The 21,904-nt window shown below is 42.0% G+C and overlaps 1 protein-coding gene across 1 annotated transcript in view; it reads right to left on the bottom strand.

The window, feature by feature from the left end:
* The window catches only part of prkd4 (protein kinase D4), a 48,104-nt gene extending 28,992 nt beyond the window's left edge, over positions 1 to 19,112 (bottom strand). Inside the window, exons 1-15 of the mRNA XM_084043385.1 lie at positions 18,973 to 19,112; positions 17,971 to 18,131; positions 11,390 to 11,528; positions 9,818 to 9,949; positions 9,419 to 9,573; positions 8,706 to 8,901; positions 7,795 to 7,878; positions 6,882 to 7,038; positions 5,630 to 5,756; positions 4,787 to 4,864; positions 3,435 to 3,660; positions 2,867 to 2,895; positions 2,113 to 2,185; positions 1,734 to 1,840; positions 765 to 926 (exon numbers count right to left, since the gene is read on the bottom strand). Of these exons, the coding sequence (XP_083899511.1) occupies positions 765 to 926; positions 1,734 to 1,840; positions 2,113 to 2,185; positions 2,867 to 2,895; positions 3,435 to 3,660; positions 4,787 to 4,864; positions 5,630 to 5,756; positions 6,882 to 7,038; positions 7,795 to 7,878; positions 8,706 to 8,901; positions 9,419 to 9,573; positions 9,818 to 9,949; positions 11,390 to 11,528; positions 17,971 to 18,131; positions 18,973 to 18,985 (1,839 nt within the window). The 5' untranslated portion in view covers positions 18,986 to 19,112. The remainder of the gene's footprint in view (positions 1 to 764; positions 927 to 1,733; positions 1,841 to 2,112; positions 2,186 to 2,866; positions 2,896 to 3,434; positions 3,661 to 4,786; positions 4,865 to 5,629; positions 5,757 to 6,881; positions 7,039 to 7,794; positions 7,879 to 8,705; positions 8,902 to 9,418; positions 9,574 to 9,817; positions 9,950 to 11,389; positions 11,529 to 17,970; positions 18,132 to 18,972) is intronic.
* Between the last annotated feature and the right edge of the window lie 2,792 nt (positions 19,113 to 21,904).

The following is a 21,904-nucleotide window of genomic DNA, read 5'->3' as shown; positions in this document are numbered from 1 at the left end:
TAATTAACACTTGATTAATGCTTAAATAATGTATTAAGTAATCATAACTTAAAGGGCAAGACCACTTTGGTAGAGGTTTGGGTTTTGTAGTTACCTTGCCATGATGTAACTCCAAAGGTGGGCAAGAAATAAAAAATAATTGCTCCATTGATTAGAAATTGATAACTCAAAATATGCTCCTCATTGACTTACATTGTACGGTAAAACTGCTCTCAAAGTCACTCTTTTAGCACAAAAACGAACGCAAACTAAGTTGATTCAGACAACATAGAACATCACCAAACCCAGTACTGTTTTTTTTTCGGATAAAAATGTCAACTTCCTGTTGATTTTGCCATTTTAGTAGAAAACCCGGACTGGATCGGCGGATCCGGATCCAGATCTTCAAATAGTAAAATCAACAGGAAGTTGACATTTTTATTAAAAAAACAAACAGTACTGGGTTTGGTGATGCTCTATATTGTCTGAATCAGCTATGTTTAGGTTCATTTATGTGCTAAAAGAGTGACTTTGAGAGCTGTTTTCCGTACAATGTAAGTCAATGAGGAGCATATTTTGAATTATCAATTTCTAATCAATGGAGCAATTATTTTTGATTTCTTGCCCACCTTTGGAGTTACATCATGGCAAGGTAACTACACAACCCAAACCTCTACCAAAGTGGTCTTACCCTTTAAGCGTTAATTACGGGTACCTTATGAGCAAGTGTTACCAAAAACGGTGAAGACCCCTGTTTCATACTATCATGGCTACAGCCTGTATACCTGCATGACTATGAAGCGTGTGTTGCGTTCGGGCAGTCGTCCCGTCTCACTGGACAGAATGGTCTCCAGCATGTCTCCATGGAGCTTCTCCATGACAACGAACACGTACTCTACCGTCTCAAACATTCCCTCGAGCAGAACCACTCCTAGATGGGAAAGATTCTGCACACGTCCACACGTGCACGCAAATATTTGAGTTAAAAGTGTTCACAAAAAAAATATATACAAAAAATGTTCACAAATGTTCACAATTAAAAAAAAATAGCAGATCTACAACCTTGCAGCACGGAACGAAGTGACGCACAATGAGCTTGTATATCTACTATTTTTGAATAGCCAAAGTATAAACTATGGTTAAAGTGGTTCAAATAAAAAATTAAAAAATGACACAAATGCTTTCCTGGTTTTAATGGATTAGACCTTATACTTGGTTGACCGGAGACCCTCAGGGCTCTATTTCTGTTTTCGCTCAACATCTTCGCTGGAAATAGCTGATCTATAAGCTCACAATGCATCGCGGCATTGTGAGCTTGTAGATCTGCTATTTTCTGCAAAGGTTTTCCCCACAATATGGATGCTGGGGATTAATTGGTTCAAAATAAGAACTGTAATAACAGTCTGTCTGTCTGTCTATCTGTCTCTCGCTCTGTCTTCTGTCTATTGGCAGCGCAAGTTGCGCAATAGTTAATATTAAAAAAACGCTTCTTGATTATTTCATAAATCAATAATGATATTGATAGAAAAATCGCTAAGAAAATAATCGATAGTTGCAGCTCAATGGGTTATGTCCCTAGGTCTGTCTTCTTGCCTGTCTTGAATAATATTTTCAAACTGTTGTATTTTGTTGCATTTATACTGATATTTGCAATATTTCGTTTTTCTGTTTCCTTGCGTATGAAACTATCCTATTGACCATAATATTACCATTGACACTCGGAATAAAATTCCGTTAAAGTTTCAGAGTTGTACCTGTAAAATTGCCACTTCGTTCCTCAGCTGTCTCTCCTGCTTGGTGGGGAAGCGGGTCTTGTCTATCACTTTGATGGCCACAGAACGCCCTGACTGCCTGTGAGTACCTGGGGAAATCACAGGAGAAAGAGAAGAAACATCTCATACATACTGGATGAGTTCTGACTGACGTTTGCGTTGATAGCTTGCTTTCCGCGTAATCAGTTCAGGAGATGGAGTTATTGTGAAGATGTTTTTTTCTAATATATATATAACAAAAAACTAAATCAGACACATGATTGGGAACGAGGGTTCTGCAGTTACTATGTGAAATGTACTGGAGTGAATGTAAAGGAGTGAATTTAGAGTTAAAAAAAAACATTATCCAAGCCTACCCTACCTCCATACACCACTCCAAATTGTCCTGATCCAAGAACCTCATCTGTGGAGATCTGATACACTGAGCTGACATCCTGAAATATTGAGTTATTGCACACAGCAGTATATTACACATCACCAATTAAAACATTTCAAAGTTTAGCAATTTCAAGAAATAATTATTTTTAAAAAAATAGCACAAATAGGAGATCTACAAACGAGCTTGTAGATCTGCTATTTTTCACTGACTAAGCATACAGGCAGTGGTGTGTTCTACCATGTTACGCTATTTACGTAGGCCTACTAGTATACCGTCCCAGAAAATTTGAAACAAATCGTATACCGTCTACTAACCTAGGTAGCGTATCTGACACGCAGGAGGAGGGGCTGGGGGCACGTGGACTTCAATAGCCTTTTTCAGGTGATAATGTGGCGTGAGGTGAAGTGAAGGCTTATGTGTGGCTATTGAGGTGTCGGTGATAATGACCGCTGGCCATGGGAGTTTCAAAGTAGTTCAGACATTAACTTAACAATAGACATGGCACACTTAGTTAGTTCGTATTGTTAGACCGGTTATTTAATTCGATGACTACGCGTGCATGTGCGTGTGTCGTGCGCGTGGGAGGCAATAATTATGGTATACCCTCCGAAAAACACCACTGCACTGCATACAGGGCTTAAGTAGCATACCAAGACATTACTTTTCTCTCATAATAATACCACCTGTACAGTTTGTGTATTATGAAAGGCTCTGTGAGTATAGCTACTGTACTTACAACAGGCAGTCCACTGTGCAATGCAGTATCTGTAAGGACAACACAACACACATTCACTAAAAGTGTAACTGGATGAAGTTGAAAGATCTGCACACACAGCATTATAAGACTCCATTGTTTTAGCTCCACACTTCTGACTATTTGCAATTCAGTAACTTGGAAAAAGAGTCAACGATGTATACAGAGAAAGCAGCTTATTACAAGACATAATACACACCAGATCTATAATCTCACAATGCGAGCTTGTAGATCAGCTATTTTTGGCAAAGAGGTTTGGTGTGGGGGGGGGGGGGGGGGAGAGCAGACCAAGTACAAGTTTTCTAAGTATTGAGCGGGTTTAAGTGGTTAACTGTCTGAAAATACACATTAACATGAATCCAACACAACGCTACACAAGTCTATGAAGCTATCAATGAAATCTATGAAAAGGTTTAATCTGCAGCACAATTTATACAACAGCAGTGGGGGTCCCTGCATCATCATCGCTCTCTCAGCAAAGGGGTCCATGGCCTGAAAGACCCCTGGAATAAAGCTTGGATATATGCCTGAACTACAATTGTCACCTCACCCGAGATATCCAGGTTCCCTAAACGTGTGCCACCGCTGCCAGCCATAGGCATGAGAGCTTGACGGATAGCGTTCTCCCAGCCCTGCGCGTCCGCTCCGGCGATGATGCAATGCACCGCCATGGCCGTCACCACCTCGAAAGAGTGGGCGGCGGTGTCGTCAGGCAACGAGGGCGTGGAGAGCTCAGAGGGCCCTCGAACCTGCAGCACCTCAGACAGCGGAATCGACTGGTTCACGGGGTCGGAGTTGGAGAAAAGGAGCGGAGGAGGGAGAAATGATCATCATGATTTTGGATGTCTAGTCTACTTGTCTGTCTGCAGTGGTGGAAAAAGTATTCACATTTTTTACTTAAGTGAAAGTATTAATACTGCCATGTGGAAATACTCTTGTTACAAGTAAAAGTCCAGAATTCTAAATTTACTGGAGCAAAAGTGCAAAAGTGTTGGTATCAAAATGTACTTACTGTAAAGTACCAAAACTAAAAGTACTCATTATGCAGAATGTCCCATTTCACAAGTTTTCAAATGGGTAAAATGTATTAAAATCTTTTGAAAATAGCAGATCTACAAGCTCACAATGCGTCGCATCCCTATGCATTGTGAGCTTGTAGATCGGCTAATGTGGTTGGTTAATGCATGTTTTGTAAAAATAAAATCTACTAAGTAACTGGTAACTAAAGTTTTCAAATAATTGTAGAGGAATAAAAATACAATATATTTGCCTCTGAGATAGAGAGTAGAAGTAAAAGTATAGAAAATTTAAAATACTCTAGTTAAGTAAAAAATACCTCAAAATTGTACTTAAGTACAGTACTTAAATGTGAGTAAATGTACGTAGTTACTTTACACCACTGCTATTTTGACAAGTAGAGGTGATTAAGCTCACGGCGTATCGTGAGATTGCAGATCGGGTATTTATATGTTCCCGTGGTGCACACTGGTGTTACTGTTGCACATTCAACCCACAACATGGCAACACTCATCATTCATCTTGATGAGTGTTGCCTGGCCTAACCAGCAGCAAGCTCTGGGAAGAAAGAAAATAAAGAAAAAGATGTCTGCCATACATCGATAACCCTGCAGAATAAAAAAGACATTACAAAAAGGAGAAATATCTGCACACTGAAAAATAAGCTCCCACTATAGTTACAGTACGTATAAACATCTGGCAGTTTCTGTGTCCCCAAATGGGTGTCAATAGAACCTTTGTGGATGGATTTCTGCCATCACTTCCTAAAAACAGACTGTAATTTGTTCATTGACTGTCTAGCAGAGTGTACAGTAAAATCCTCAATGTTAATGTAACTCTGAAGGTGTAATAATGGACCCAAATGGATCTGTGACTCTACTGTACCTTGTAATACTTGGTGCTGTTCTCGTTCTGGTATAAAGTGATGCTCTTCCAGTCCAGCATCCAGTAATGACGTTTCCTCTGGGACAAATAACAATAAGGAAAGAATAAGGCCCAACTCATACTCACACATGTGTTTCTATGTCTGTGATCAATAGTTTAATGTTTGTTTACGGGCCAAATGCTGGCAAACAATTGACAAACAGATGAAAATAATAAGCCATTTGTGAGGACATGCTCTAGTGTAGTATTTCAGATAAATGTAGATATAGGTGAATGAGATGGTGGTTATTGACTGAATGTCATACAGCACAGTAAGGATTTGTGTTCTCTACCGTGTGTGTGTGTGTGTGTGTGTGTGTGTGTGTGTGTGTGTGTGTGTGTGTGTGTGTGTGTGTGTGTGTGTGTGTGTGTGTGTGTGTGTGTGTGTGTGTGTGTGTGTGTGCGTGCGCGCGCGTGTGCTTGTGTTCATATTTGGAAGCCTTGGTAATGTCCACACATCAGTTGTGAGAGGCCTGCAGATTGCAGGAATGCCCAAGCCAAGAGCTAAGGCATTGGCAAAGTTCTGTTCAGTGTCTGTGATAATTGGCAGTCGCCATATATGGAGGAGGCGATGCTCCCTGTACCCGTGATCTGTATCCTGAAATACTTGTCGTTGAGCTTTACCAAGTTTGTGCATCTACTATTGTTTGTGTTCAATACTTTCTTGTTACATGTGAACGCAAATAAAGATGTTAAATGTGTGTGCGTGTGCGTGTGCGTGTGCGTGTGCGTGTGCGTGTGCGTGTGCGTGTGCGTGTATGTGTATGTGTGTGTGTGTGTGTGTGTGTGTGTGTGCGTTCTCACCAGCGTGTCAGAGTTGGTGTAATGCAGCAGCCATCCTTCCCTCAGCATGGGTCTGCTGGAACCACTTTTAACGTGACGCACAGACTGGACCAGCCTCATGAGAGGAATGTAGCTGCTGAAACAGGGACTGGACCACACGATGCACAAAGTCAAGGTCAAACCTCTAACTTAGCTCACATCCAAGACAGTGGATTAACCCCTGGTGTCCCTATTTGGGTATGTAGACGAAAGTTCTCAAGAATTGTCTATCTATGTGGTTGTGAACCTTGTTGTAGATCTGCTATTTTGATCATACGACGGTGTCAGGCAAGTGGTTGAAGGCCAAATCTGGGATAGTTTTTGAACATAATAATATGGTTTTACATAATAATAATTTGGGTTAAATTCACAGAGTTTGATATGTAGATGGGAAATATGTTATTTGGAACATTCATAAATTCATACATTTCATAAATCAAAATGGAGGTCTATTTTGCTCCACTTTTACAAACTTTATCAACACAAACAAACCTATTACAGTCCCCACCAAACACAACAAATACCATTATCTGTTGTATAGTGTTAGTGTTAAATAAAAGCATGTCTCCACTGCAACAAATCAAGAACATTGTCACCCAACAGTCATGTGCCATGATTGTCATTCAAAACAAACTTTACACCAGGTAATATCACTGATTTCCTATAGCCTCAATCATGATATAACATGATTGAACACCACTCCTGCTATACCCTGCAAGGGCCTCTAGGTGGAAGTGTGGACCATGGGATGGTTCTGTTGTGTAGAATGTTCAGGGCATTGATGCTTTACGTGACCACAATGTAAAATGTAATCTAGACAGCATGTTATTTAGACAGATTTCACAGAGTTCATTGTTTACTTGGTATCCTATAGTTGAATGTACAGATTATTATTTTGATAGCATATTGTTTAGACTGATGCTAGGTTGTAGGTTTAAAAGTGGTTCTCAAAGTGGGGTCCTGGGGGGGGGGGGGGGGGGGGGTTCCAGGGGGTCCTCAGCAAAGGTAGTTGATATAGCATCACAACCATTTTAACTGCTTTATCCATTTATGTTGGCTATTCGGCTAATTCGTTTTAACATAAATCTTCTCTTCTGTGGGTCCCTGGCACAAAACATTTTCAGGTCGGGGTCCACAGCCAAATATCAATGTGGGGGTCCTTGCTGAACTTCTGGTTTTAGACTCTGAAAGAGCTCAAATTGACACTCAGGATTTCACCGTTTCAGCTTCTTACCCGATAGGCGTTTGCTGGACGTAGGCTTCCAGGGTGCCATACAGCGGGTTCTCATCGATGGCCATCACATCGTCGTCATCCTGCGATGATGACATGCTGCTGAGCTCTGACTCACTGTCCCCTGGGTCATCTCTGTAGCTGTGACTGGCTGTGGAATCTGAAACATATGACATCATGTATAGGAAATATAACACTGTGACAGTGGACGAGTTATGTGATTGATCTGTGTCATATTTAGAACGGTTCTCATAATCTACATCCTGTGAAAATCCTGTGCGGTTTTGACACTTGCTTGATGATAATAATTTAGACTTCTTTATTTGTTGTTCTGATGATCACATGTCCATTCAGCCACGGGCCGGCCGCCCCTGATAGAGTCTACATCTACTGTATGTAGGTAGTATTCTAGTAGGGGCTAAAAGGTTACAGAAATATGTCATCACAGATCAATTCAAAAGCCTGATGGTTCAAAGGAATAATAGGCCCTAGTACTACTCTAAAATGTTTCATCATGACTCATAAATCCGTCAGACCTTTTTGATAACCAGTGTTGCTCTGACGTCAGTTTTCACATTGAAGTGATCATGAAAGAGAATATTGGAAAAACATCAAAGATAAGATGTTCAATCATTTCTCGTCAGTCAGCTCTCCCAGTAGGTGGAAGGTTGAACCCAGCGAACAGCAGAGGAGTCACTGTCAGGCTCCAGAATGTTTATTGGACAAAAGGGATTGCCTTGGTCAGGAAACCGGAAGTGGCACGGGCTGCACCTGCTCCTCGTTAACGCCCATTAGTTGGTACACAGGAAAAGATGGACTGAGGCCGGCTCGAGTGATAGTGCTACACTGTATTGGACATCTTGTCCTGTCTATGTTCTGCTGAGTAAAGACTGCAGAGTCAGAGATGACTTCTCACCTTCCCCGTTGACAGTTCTCTTCTCTCCCGGACAGTCTTTGGGGACGAGCGTCTCACAGCGGCGGTGGCAGTTAAACTTGCAGTCTGTGACAGCAGACAGATGGGAGGATTGGTAATATGTAGAGGTGACACAGGAAGATGGATGGTGCAATAAAAGGGAATTGAACAGACTTTCGGTAGACAATTCCACACAACGTCCTAAAGTTATTATCATCACCGGGGACTATGTGGTGTAAATGCAAATGTCTTTCCATTTAGTCAATGCATAAAGTGGATTTTAGTCAAAATTAAGAGGGAAAATTATATTGCTATGAAAGACGTTCTGAAATAGCACAGAACCTATTGTCAATGAAGGCTAAGTCATTTTAAAACGGAGTGCACTTTAAACATTAGTGTGTACATTTTGGGGTTATAGTTGAAACACTGAGCGGGAAGCCTGACCCCTAACCCAGTGGTTCCCAAACTGGGGGTTGGGATCCCCAGGGGGATCCCCAAATTATTTGGGGGGGGGGGGGGCCCAGATGATTAGCTTATGGTGCAACATTGTATTCTCACTCAAGAGTAGTTGAGTTACAATGTTATGACTTTTAAGACCTTTTTAATACCACATTGGCCAAATTGTCAAATACTACGCAAGAAAGAGGCAAACGTTGTGAAAATAGCCGATCTACAAGCTCACAACGCCTCGCAGTGCGAGGCGTTGTGCGCTTGTAGTTCGGCTATTTTCACAACATTCATCTGTTAAACCGAACTAAATGTAATGCCTACAATTCCAAGTGCTTGTCAGGGTGTGGGGGGGTCCCCATGCAGTTCAATATGATTATTTTGGGGGGTCGCGGCCTGAAAAGCTTGGGGAACCCTTGCCCTAACCCATCACAACCAGAGGGGGAGGAGAACTCCCATCATCTCACCGGAGCATTGCAGACCCTGTCTGAAGAGACCCTTGAGCAGGCGGTGACAGTACTGGCAGGCGGTGGGTTTGGTGTAGCTGTGGATGTGGAAGGTGTGTGGGACGTGGGCCTTGGCGGTGTCACCGGACCTCACGTCCAGCCACACGGGCGGCTCCACCCAGGACGGGGGTCTGGATTTGGGCTTGGTTTTACTGATCTGTCGGGGGTGAAGAGGAGTTAGGGAGTGAAGAATAACAAGTGAGTCATCATGCAAAACTACATTGATTTACATGTGAGCGTCATCATGACACATGACGCACTCTCTCTGCCAAGCCCAGTTAGCCAACAACTCATCATCTGTCCATCCATCATGATGCATGGTGGGTGGATAACGAGTCACACACACTTTGTATAAATGTACACTAAATATGTTCAGGTTCAGAGCATGAGCAGACCTGCCCACCTGTGTGAATGAGGATAAATAGGGCATTGCAAAAGGGTGGTGAGTGATGTTTCAGTTGAGTCGTGTGGGGGCGGAGAACAAAATGACACCTGGCAGTATCACACGACAAGTGATCATACTACGGCGCACAAAAGCACCAAAAGTAGTAGATCTGCTACTTTTGCTATTTTTGAATTTGAATCCTGAAAAGTAACAGTTTTGAACATATGAGGTTTCCACCCGACAGAGACGAAATATACTCAATGTTTTGACTTGACTGTAAATCCCTCACCTCCTCCAGACTGCCCCCTGCCTGTGTGGAAAGGGAGTGCGCCCTGGGCCTCCTGGGCGGGAACAGGGAGAGGCTGGGCCCCACCTGACGCCTCACACGACTACAGTCATTGGGCAGCTGGAAGGCACAGCGCTTATGGAAGTCTAGACCACAACCTGGATATGAGAGAGAGAGATATACAATGATAAATACGAGAGCGAGAGACAGACAGAGACAGACAGGGATGGTCAGAGACAGACAAAGACTGACAAAGCAATAAAAGGGAAGCAGAGACTGTGAATAACAGGAATACAAAACTGCAACTGAGCCTATTAATGTGTGCACCTTAAAAATGGATGTGAATAATTGCATCATCATATTGATTCTGCAGAGACACGTGATTGGGTGAGCAAGCCTTGCCTTCGCATTTCAGCCCCTGGCGAACGAGACCCCACAGCATCTCTCCACAGTGGTGACAGAAGGTAGGCGTGCGATACGATTGGACGACCAGAGAGTGCGGGCGGATCTTCATCTCTGTCACGATGGCTGATCCTGTGTCGGGTCAGAATGAATGGAAACTGTGGCTCAAACTGTGAGTTTTAGTAGTTTACAGATTAAGTTAAGAACAAGCAATATGTACTGTAACAAAACAATAAACATGGCCCAAATGTAACAACATAATGCATAACATGATTTTGGCACAATGTACAACATAACTGTAACATAAATACAATCCTACTATAAATGTACATCTGTAGTTCATGTATCTCAAGAACGGTCTGGCATACATGGAGATTGTCCAGAACCGCCAATCCAACTGCTATGCCCATATGTGGGCCCGAGTGACTTCAAACTCGCTGTGCACATTGCTAAAGACCTGAGGGAGACAGGGGGAGTGGTGCGCCAAGTGGGAAGTTGGTCGGATCACCGGATCTCCCAAAAATATAGATAGAACCGCAAATCCCCATATGGAGTACGCTGATGTCATCATTATGGCGTCATCGACGGATCATAGACAGTTACAGAAATCTCCACATAATGTGTATAAAAGAGACACAGACAGACAGACGGGTACAACGGGTATGCTGACAACGGGTACATCGGCCAGGTGGGGCATGCCTTTCCAACTTGCATCGTTCTCAACTTGCATCATTCCTGAGTAGGCGTTGTACCAGAGAGTGCAATAACAGCTGTTGTTCTACATCTCTTGATCCTTGATCTTTGACCTCTTCTGGGCAGCCTACTGATCATTCCCAGCTTTAATACAATTTTGGCCAACCTTTCTCCAGTTATCTTGCTAACAATCACGCAATCCTCATATCTGAGACCCGAGTCAAAATATCTATTTTATATATTGTTGTTGCTGTTGTTGCTTTGTAGGCAACTTGGCTTCTACATAATTGACACTCTGCTGTCAACAGGCTAATGATAAAATGGCAATAAATAATACATTTGTTATGTAAACAGTCAAAAAGAGAAGAGGAGTTCATATAAATAACTAAGTACATGGCACACTCATGTATTTCTGAAGCAGCCATCCTAATCTTGATTCAAGAATGTGGTATTTCTTTAGCTTAAATGTATTTCAGTTACCACAATCTACTTGCCTAATCTTGATGAAGTAACTAGGAGAAGTAGCTTAGTAGGCACTGGGCCCAGATTTAGTGCTGTGGCTAACCACTTAAACCCTGGTGTCCCTAATTGTGGGTGAAAACAAATAATTAAAAAAACGCTTTTGTCCAAAACAAAAAGAAGATCTACTACCACACGATGCATTGCAATGTAATGTGGTGAATTATTTAAATAGCTTAGTTAAAACCCCAGTCTCTTGGGCTGGTCTTGGCTTTAAACCTATCTGGAGCTCTCCTCTACGTTACAGTACCATCCTATTGTATGTTGACACCCTCTCAGCCTTCTTTCTTTTCATTAAATACAAAACAACGGGGTGTGTAGGCTGCCTGCTCTTTCTCAGCAGTCAGCCGAGCCTCCAACCTGCGATGATGACCTCGACGAGGTCTCCGTCCCGCAGTGCATCCTTCTCTGTGAGGCGGTGTAGCAGCTGCTCCGAGGCAAGCTGGTGTCGGAACAAGTGGATCTTCTCTCCACCGCCCACCACACTGAAGTCCGGAGCCTACAGTAGAGAGTTTGGGTAAGATAGGTGAAAGATAGATTGTTAGGGACTATAAAAAAAAACTATGAATGTAATGGTATCATATGAAGTGTGGTGTAGTACAGTGAATGCATAGAGCACAAGTACTGTACTGTACACCAACACCGTCCATCCACAACCACATGCTGCGTGTACAACTTATACAAAAACCTTTCTATTACTTGTATTACTACTACCACCTCCTGTTACTTCTACCATCCCTACTATCTACAGCAAAAACTTCTCTTACTACTACTTCTACAGTATTTCAAAAGACAAAAAACAGAGTCAACGTCTCTACTGTCTTCCTCCCTCTCTGTCATACATGTTCATGGTTTTCCTCTCCATCTTTCTCTCTGTTTGCTGATCGTCAGCACTCAATGAATAAGCATAGAGCTCTCGTCCCTTCAAGCTGTGGGATAAGTTTCATGCTACTAATTAACTAACAGTGCTCCTGTCCCTGTGACTTACGGAAAGTACCAAAACTAGCTAATGATAGACATATAAGTTTGCTTTGAATAACACCAAATTATAGGTTATAATATCCATGACAAACCCCAAAACCCCCCAAAAATTATAAGTCTTATAAAAAAGCGAGCGAGTCGCCGTGCCTCTCGTGGCAAAGTCTGCTTCAGCCGACTCAGCGCCGTCCGAGTTATGTTCCGATAGGGACAGAATCGTAAATCATGTTTTGGGGTGAGCATTCGGCACAACTGCCAATCTAAGTGACTACTAGCGTGTCTTTTCCGGGACATGGCAAAAGGTCGTAGATTGTGTATACGCGTTCTCCTATATTAAAATTGACTAATGGGATGGCGGGCGGCCGGACCACTCACACGGCCACGTCACTCTGACTCTGACATAACCATAAACAAACCCGATACACCTATATACAGGCAGGACCACGGCCACGTAACTTTTACTCAGATATAACCATAAACAAACCTGATACGCCCATATGTACAGTAGGCATATCACTGTGACTCAAACATATCCATAAACAAATCCGATACGCCCATATATAAGCATGTCACTATGACATAATCATAAACAAAACAAAAAATGCATCGCTTCACGCCGCGTTTCGAGCTTGCAGATCTGCTACTTTTGGTGCTTTTGTGTGACGCTGTAGTTAGTATGATCAAGTATAGGGCATTCATTTATGAAAAAAAAAAAAAAAGTTAGGATATGGAGATAAGAGGTTTCTGCCCGACAGCAACGATATGGTTCAGTTAAAAGTCACTCATGTGACCAGCTAGAATCAGAGAGAAACCTTTAGTGTGTGATAATGGCGTTATCACATACTAAAACGGCAGTAAGAGCTGCTGACTGACTTGAACACGGAATCAGGAAGAGAGCAGGCCTACGTGTGCAGAGATCAAAGAGAGAGATCAAAGGAAAACATATTGCAGCACCGCTGCAGAAAACTACTGGACACCGTGATAGATTTTCGTGGTGACGCTGCGTTTTGTTCTAACGTAGATGAGCCTCATATTCATATCAGCAGAACTGAGATCTGGTTTGAAGACAAGGCTGGAAGGGTTGACAGCAGTGGTGTAAAGTAACTAAGTGCATTTACTTAAGTACAATTTTTAGGTATTTTTGGGATATGGGATATTCTGCATAATGAGTACTTTCTACTTTTGGCACTTTAGTTACATTTTGATACCAATACTTTTGTACTTTTACTCAAGTAAATATGGAATTCTGGACTGGACAGGCAATTATCCAGACATGCACCTATAGCTTGCCTGTTATCTTATCTTCATAATTGGTCCTCAGTCCTCACTAATGCTCATTATAAGATGGCATCATCGTTGTCTGCTCACTTCTGTGTCTCAGAGGTGGGCTGTTGACAGTTCAGACCAATGACATCATCGATGGGGATTCCAAGCTAACAGACTTTCTCTTCCTGCAAAGTTATCATGCTGAAATAGAAGTAGAAATAGAATTTGTATTTTCTTATAAGCTTGATATATTTTTTACCATGGCACCATAGGAAGCACCATAGAAGACAGTGAGGCACCATATTAGGAAGCACCATAGATGATTTGGCACTACATCCTACTGGTGGGTGTCCTCACGGGCAGAAGAGCCAGTCGGATACAACAGCAGTGCCAGTGGCAAGTAGGAGAAATTCATTGCCAAGTAAATTGGGGAGGAAAAAGGGGGGGGGGGGAATTGTCTACTTAAATTACAACCAACACCCCCCAATGTAATTGTCTCCGCCAGGCCGAAAGGCATGGTGAGAGAGTATGTTTTGCGCCCTGTCCGTCCGTCTGTGTGTCCGTCCATGTGTCCGTCCGTGTGTCCGTCCGAGTGTCCTGTCCGTCCGTTAGCAGCTAATCTGTGTGCAAAACATTTTTTTTATATTTTGTTTTTGTTATAATAATTACAATCCGCATTACAATTATATGAAGATAGTTGTTGAAAATGGTTGAAGGACAGTTCACTCTAGATTCACCCTATTACAGTTTCAAGTTCAAACATTTAGAATGAACTATTCACAGAGTGTCAAGATAAACTGCAATCCTTTGGATGATAATCACTCAAAATGGTTTTCATTTTTCAGTTGTTGATTAACGTCACTTACTTCCTTCCCCCCCAGAGAGAGGTTTTTCAATTGTATTTGAAAGGAAACCCAATTTCCTGAACTGTCTGCCCAGACTGCCCTCAGAACTAGTAGCAGTCAGTGGGTTGTGAATGACATTAGTCACCGGAACAGAGAGGACGGCCATAGCTGAGTGAGCAGTGGTGGAAAGTTACTAAGTACTGTACATAAATACTGCGCTTAAAGTAAGATTTTGAGGTATTTTTTACTTTACTTGAGCATTTCCAATTTTCTCTACGTTTACTTGTTCTCCACTACATTTTACTCCACTACAATTATTTGAAATCTTGAGTTACTAGTTACTTTGTAGATTTGAATTTTTAGAAAACATGCATTAACCACTTCAGCCTTATATATACACTTTGGCTATATGAAAATAGCCGATCTACAAGGCAGCTCACAACGCGTCGCATCAATCTGCTATTGAATCTGCTATTGAATCTGCTGTGAATCTGCTATTGTCTAAATATTTGAAATGGGACATTCTGCGTAAGGAGTGCTTTAACCTTTTGTACATTAAGGACGTTTTGATGCCAATACTTTTGTACTTTTACTTAAGTACATTCTGAATACCAGACCTTTATTTGTAATAAGAGTATTTCTACATTGTGGAATTGATTCTCAGTACTTCTTCCACCACTGTGAGTGGGTAGAGAGGCCTTCTGGGAATCGCTACTCTCACATCGCCAGGCCACCAGAGATCTCCACCTACTGAAATGTCAGGGGAAATCAACATATCGTTGCTGCCGGGCAGAAACCTCTTATTTTCATATTTTAACCTTTTGTGTTTCTTCGTAAATGAACGCCCTACTTGATCACAGTACAGCATCACACAAAAGCATCTAAAGTAGCAGGCAGAATCCCTGGATCGAAACGCTGCGCAAAGCAACACGTTTCAAGCTTGCACTGTAGATCTGCTACTTTTGCATACTTTTGAATCCTGAAAAGTAACAGTTTTGGACATACTGTATGAGGTTTCCTCCCGACAGAGACGATATATTGAATGGGCTGATTCTGAATACCAGCGCCAACAAACTTACACTCACACTGCTTTCAGAACCAATCCTGATACTGTCATAATATGAAGGACCACCCTAAAGTGTTATTTTTAACTACCTGTGTGTGTTCCCATTCATTGAACTTAGTAAATAAGTAGGTCGGAGAGGCCCATTGTCGGTATCAGCCAGAGTGCAGGAGTCTATCCCCGTTTTGCAGTGCGCTAGACCCCTGGAAGATGGATGGCTGAGGTAGAGTGCAACACCTACCATCAGCTCCTAGTACTTGACCTTGTGGTCAAGAGGCGAGTGCTCTACCGACTGAGCCACCCGAACCTAGATGTCACCAGACCTATCAGTATATGAGATCTCTATGCAAGACTAGGGAATCAAGGAAGGTCATCAGTTCACCGGCTTCGCCCAGTCTATAGAGGGTCGTGGTTAAATTGATTTTGTAGGCAGTGAAAGGACGGCATGCGCACACACACACACAGATACATGCAGACAAGACACAAATCTACAACACACACGCACATCCGCAAAAACAGACAAATATTCTACTGTACACTTCAGGGTCCGTTGACCTACTCTACTGCTTGGAAAGGAAATCTACTTTAGCGAGGCAGAGAGAGAGAGAGAGAGAGAGAGAGAGCGTGTGTGTGTGTGTGTGTGTGTGTGTGTGTGTGTGTGTGTGTGTGTGTGTGTGTGTGTGTGTGTGTGTGTGTGTGTGTGTGTGTGTGTGTGTGTGCAGCAGACAGACAGATGTTGTGGTTGGAAAGTTAGCTCTGCAGACGCCTGTTTGACCCCTCACAGCCCCCTCTGACTGAGTAACTGTCATCAACACACGGCCTACATCATATAGGTTCATAGGTTCATAGGTTCAGGATTTGTAGTGCGACCCCCATCCAGTTATTACACTGGCCTGGGGAGCAGTCCGAAGAAAGACAAAAGAAAGACAAGAGAAAAACATATAGGACAAGACAAAGAAGACTAGACTAGGACAACAAGCACTCAGTCACACTGTCAGTCAGTCACAACAGTGGGGGGAGTCGAAACTAAACACACACAACCCACAAAACACAACATCATACCAAGACCATGCAGTTGACGTTAACAGGACAGACAAGAGACATCACCTCCTCTACGTGCTAAACGTTTTCACAATCTTGATTAAAAAATGTTATTAAAACTTCAACTAAATCCAAGTTTGGAAGCTGGCGTTACAATATACAATATTGATCTCTCAATGCTCGGTTTCTATTTAAAGTTCCCCCTGAATACATGCTTGGTCTACTCATTCATATATTTTAAAATTATTGCTATTTCTTAATACTGCACCTTGAAAGATCCACATAAAATACAAATATTGCCCGGCTGCAAAAAAAACGAATTGCTCAATTGTCTTGGAAAAGTAACCCTCAGTATGGTTGCATTTGACTGTCTTCGTAATAATGTAATAACAGAGATGGAGTCTGTTTAGATCTGTAAAGATTTGAATTTTTTCAAACTTTTTCAATGCTCACTCAGTGACTGACAACCTTAGACCCCTAAACACATCAAACTAAAAGGTGACACTCAGTAGAGTGCATACCCCAACACAGTGCAACTGTCAAGATACAGTATACAGTAACATTTCCACCGTAGATATGAGCGATTATGTAATTTTGCTTTTGATTTGTGTCCATTTCCTTTGACGTTCAACCTAAAAGTGAATCATCTGTTCAGGGAAGCGTAACTGATCACGCCTGGTCTTAAACCTCCCCATGTTATTTAGATCGCTGGTTCTCAAATGTTTTCATGTCAAGGACCCACAAATGTTTTTGGCCACGGACCCCAATCTGAAAATATTTTTGTGTGAGGGACCCCCATAAGAGAAGATCTGTGTTGACTAAAAACATAAAAAATAAAGTAGGACTAATAATAATCAAAATGATTCCAAATTCTAAAAAGAAAAACAAAAGAAAACACGTTCTATGAGCTAACGCGTTCTCATTAAGCTGTGGACCCACAGGGGTCCACGGACCACACTGATCAGCCACTGATTTAGATAGAATATTTAGACAATGCTAGGTTGGCACCCTGCTACCCTATAGCACATTGTCTTCTTAGAAATCTGATGACTTGACTAATTACTCTGTTGTTGGGTGGCTGAGGTTCAGACCTTGCATTTTAATTTTCTGGTCTGATAGTTTTCACTGGATAGGCACAGTGGAGAGAGTGACAGGAAACATGGAGAGAGAGCAGAGAAGTGACATGCAGCAAACGGTCCGGCCATCGAACCGGGCACTCGTCGCCAGGCACCAGAGCCCATGTGGCATGCGCCACAACCAACCGGCCATCGGGTTGCCCGCAACCTTGCTCTGTTCTGGATATGAGTGTTTGCTAGATGCCTAAATAGTACTGTAACTATATTGTGTGAATATCCAGCCATTCAATCTCGTTATTTTACAAACAGACCTTGCCTTTAATTTTGACCTTGACATGTGACCTTTTCTGCTCACAAATTAATCTAACATTACTGTGAGCGGCCTACATTCACTCCAACTTTCATGACCATAACCGCCGTCCAACTATTTTAGTGGAGGAAAAGTACACTCTCTCTCTCTCACACACACACACACACACACACACACACACACACACACACACACACACACACACACACACACACACACACACACACACACACACACACACACACACACACACACACACACACACACACACACACACACACACACACACACACACACACCTGTAGCATGCACTACCTGCTGTGCTTTAAAAGAACAACAGTGCTGTGTGAAGATTGTATTACCTTGCGTTCTATGATCTCCAAGGCTAGCCTCTTGGCGTGGCGATAACTCAGGTTTTCTCCAGGGACTCGAACCACCTCTCGGAAGAGGCCCAGCTGGAACTGGACCAGAGCCGGGGCTGTGTGGCAGCGGGGGGACACCGGGGGGAGGGAGACGGGACGTGCTGAGGAGTGCATGGACAGGGTCACCACATTGTCACGTAGACAGAGCCATAGGGTAGAAGGGCAGGCATGTGAAGGGATATAGTATGTATACAGACTGCATAGCAGTGGTTCTCAAACATTCATGTCAAGGGCCCTGTAAATTTACATGTAGCCTATTTGACCACGGACCCTCATTTGAAAAGATTTTGTGCCAAGGACCCCTGCCCTATAGCAAAGTTTTTAAAACTTTGCTTAAATAGCCGTTGTACAAGCTCACAACAAGTAGCGGTGCGTTGTGGGCTTGTAGATCGGCTATTTTCGAATGGTCAACTTGGGGTAGTGGTTAAACTGCAAAAATCCTGCTGGATCCCCGGACCCCAGTTTGAGAACTATTGCTTTATCAAACAGTATCTGCAAATTAGGCTATGTTCTGTTATTTTAGCCTCGTCAGCTGAGACGGTGATGAGACAAACTGTTAATAACAGAGTTTCTGAAAGTCATCTGTGTTACTTGATATAGGAACTGTAGGCCTCATAAAAATATTTGAAAGTGTATTGCGCAACCACCAACACACTGATTATAAGACTTTCACTGTGTTTTGTGTATATTCACAGATATATACAGGATACAGTATATACAAAAATATATTTTCTCTCTCAATATGTTTGGAGACCCTTATTGCTGACTGCAGAGCTTAATGCGCCACTTAAAACAATTTCAGGCGGTTCAGTCTGTGCGTGTGTAGCCTACAGACACTACAGGGAAACCAAACGGTTAATACCACAACTACACAAAGACACTGAAACAAACGGTGTGAACTGAAGACCCCCCCCCCCCATAATTTTAATTAAGACATCTCACCTTTTGACTCCATGTAGTTAAGCGTCTACCTGCCTCAATGGTTTGTCTTCTTTACCTCACACACACACACACACACACACACAACACACACAAACTGACAGTTTATCAATAGAGAGCTCTCTCTCACTCACTTGTTTCTCATGTCTAGTTTGGTGGGTTTGGTTTCTCTTTGTAGGACTAGGCTGTTGATGAGACAGGCAGGAAGTCATAGAGGGCTGCGCAAGTAGCTCGCCCCCTGAAAAGATCAATGTAGTTGTATGGTTAACACCCCTAGCCCTCACCGTGAGAGCGGATACACACGCACACGGGGACCTTTCGCACACAGGAATGCACCACTATACAATATATTGCATAATATAGCTAGTTAATTTCATTGCTAGTTAAGTTGAAAAATTCCAACTTTGAGGAACTGTACCAAAACTTCAGCAACTCAATTTCTCCCAAATGTTAAGGGCCATTCACACTGAGCACTATAACGATAACTATAAAAAATATAGTTTTAAAAATCGTTCTATAAGTCAAGTGGATTGCAGAGTTCACACAACTATAAAAAAAAATATGGTTATAGTGCTCAGTGTGAATGGCGCTTTTACTGCTACAAACGGTACGCTTCAAATTCAAGGAATTCTACCATCTTACTGACAAGAAAGGAAAACAAAATGTATGCAACACACACAGGGACTGGTTTTGAAAAGTGGAGTTTTTAATGAACAGTATACCCTTTAATAAAATATACAGGAGGTTGGCCCCTTCAGAATGAAACCTGTGCCATCATAATCGACCATGTTGAAATGGACATGGGAGCGTGCATGAACCTTCCATCTACAGTATAGGCCTACAAGCCCCTTACGCCCGATTTATACTTAGTTGCACACTGGCGGTGTCTCGCACCAAAAATACCCAATCTACAAGCCCACAACACATTGCGCTGCGATGCGTTGTGAGCTTGTAGATCGGGTATTTTTGGTGCGAGACACCACCAGTGTGCAACTAAGTATAAATCAGGCATCACATACACATACTGTATACATGAATACAAGCGTGCTCAACATTGATGACTTGTAGCGCACAGTGGTCTCCATAAACACCAGTAAGAACATGATTCTGGGTCACCAATCCGGAGGATTATGTATATATAATTGCCTGTACGATTTGTATTACAATAAAATGAAACAAGACAAGACAAAAAAAGCTGTTGCTGTTAAAGTACTTATAAAGCCTGCTGTATGAAGCTTTGGATGATGAGTAAGGTACAGTAGGATCAGTGATCACTATCTGCATCATAATGACCTGGGTGACTGAAATCGGCTAAATATAGTTCTACGGTTGTCATGGATTCTTCAGGAAGAGCGCCTAATGTTCTATGATCCATCAAATGCAGAGTGACTGATTGACTACACAGTTAATACGGATGTACTTCTACTCAAGATACGGCATAGAAGGTTTGTTCGGGTGTGGATGAGGAAGCTTCCGGCTTTCTACAATGATCTTTTATATATATATATTTTTTATTATTAGTGACATTCAAACAAACTACAAATGAGTGTTGTGCTACCTTTGTACACAACTAAAGCAGTAACATTATGATTGTGTGTGAGTGCGAAACAGAACTTTCACATCATCTTTGTGAGCACGTGTATAACATATAAGCATAATAGTAGAGGTCATACCTTCACAATTCTGTACATTATATGTGTCAAAAAAACATTTTAAAGCACTTTTACCCATTATATTTCCAGTGCATCTTCTTTCCTTTTAGCACATTACAAGCCATTTACTCCTCCTTTATTCATTTGACTTAACAATTCCTTTGTGTATTTGATTCCTCCACTACCAACCATTTGCTTGTCCAACCCTCGCACATCACTTAAGCACTTTACAGCACAATCAGAAGCTGTTTATGAATTCATAAGGACTTAGAAAGTAGACTCGGCTACATTACTATTCAAGTCGGGGTCACATTCACAGTGGATCATATTTTGGTCATGGCTCCTGAACCAGCAGCATCGTACCCATAAAATCATTGTGGAATTCTCATCTAAATTGGGTACCGGTTCATGAGCCACAACCTAATTTGTTTTACTAAAAGGAGGGAACATCGATTATCTTGGCATATCGCGATGGTGTGCATGCACCAACGTTAACCGAAAGCCTGTTGAGACGTTTGTGTTCCTCTCGGTTTTAAAACAAAAAAGTCACTTCCATTATGATTTGTCTAGGTCTGACCTTTCTTGATCTCTAGCAATAAATGTCAACGAACAAGGCCAAGGAACAAGAGAATATGAAACAAGACAATCAGATTATTGACTTTCTGACATTTACAGTTAGAAAATGTACGGCCTTTAATTCAGAAGGTGATGTCATCTCACCGAGTCATCTTTCAACCCTGTCACATAAGACGTACATTCTATGGACAAATCTTTTACTTTTGGTCTCGTTTTGGAGATGTTTTTTTAAACTCCCAACTTATTAAATAAAACAACACAAAAAGAAAGTCAAACCAATTAACACATGATATCCCTCACCCCAATGTACAGTAAAGATTTCACATTCAAAACAACCAGCCATTCAATAGTCAGCGCCTTGGACGCAATAGTCCATTTTAGCACACAAAAGAGAGAATGCTTTGCCATGACGACAAAATGTTTAAGGACGGTCATTGGTCAGATTTGTTAGCAAGCAATTGATTTAGACCAAACAAATCCTTCGCAGTAAACATAAAAATGGTGGGACCATTTGATACAAAATGAAGGAAATAAGGAATCAAACAACTTCAGACCTCAACCCTGACAATGTATGTATACTCCTATATCTGATGCTCGGCATCAGCTTCCAGGGTATACCACCATTGCAACACAATGGTGGCTTCTACAATTGATTTAGGGTCAGATATATTCATAAATATTCCCAGAGCTCTAGTTTTGATGTTTGA

The sequence above is a fragment of the Gymnoscopelus microlampas genome, assembly GCF_963454915.1.
Source record: "Gymnoscopelus microlampas genome assembly, chromosome: 19".
NCBI lineage: Eukaryota > Metazoa > Chordata > Actinopteri > Myctophiformes > Myctophidae > Gymnoscopelus > Gymnoscopelus microlampas.
Note: the sequence above shows the minus strand (reverse complement) of the source record. Positions and strands in the feature narration are given on the sequence as shown.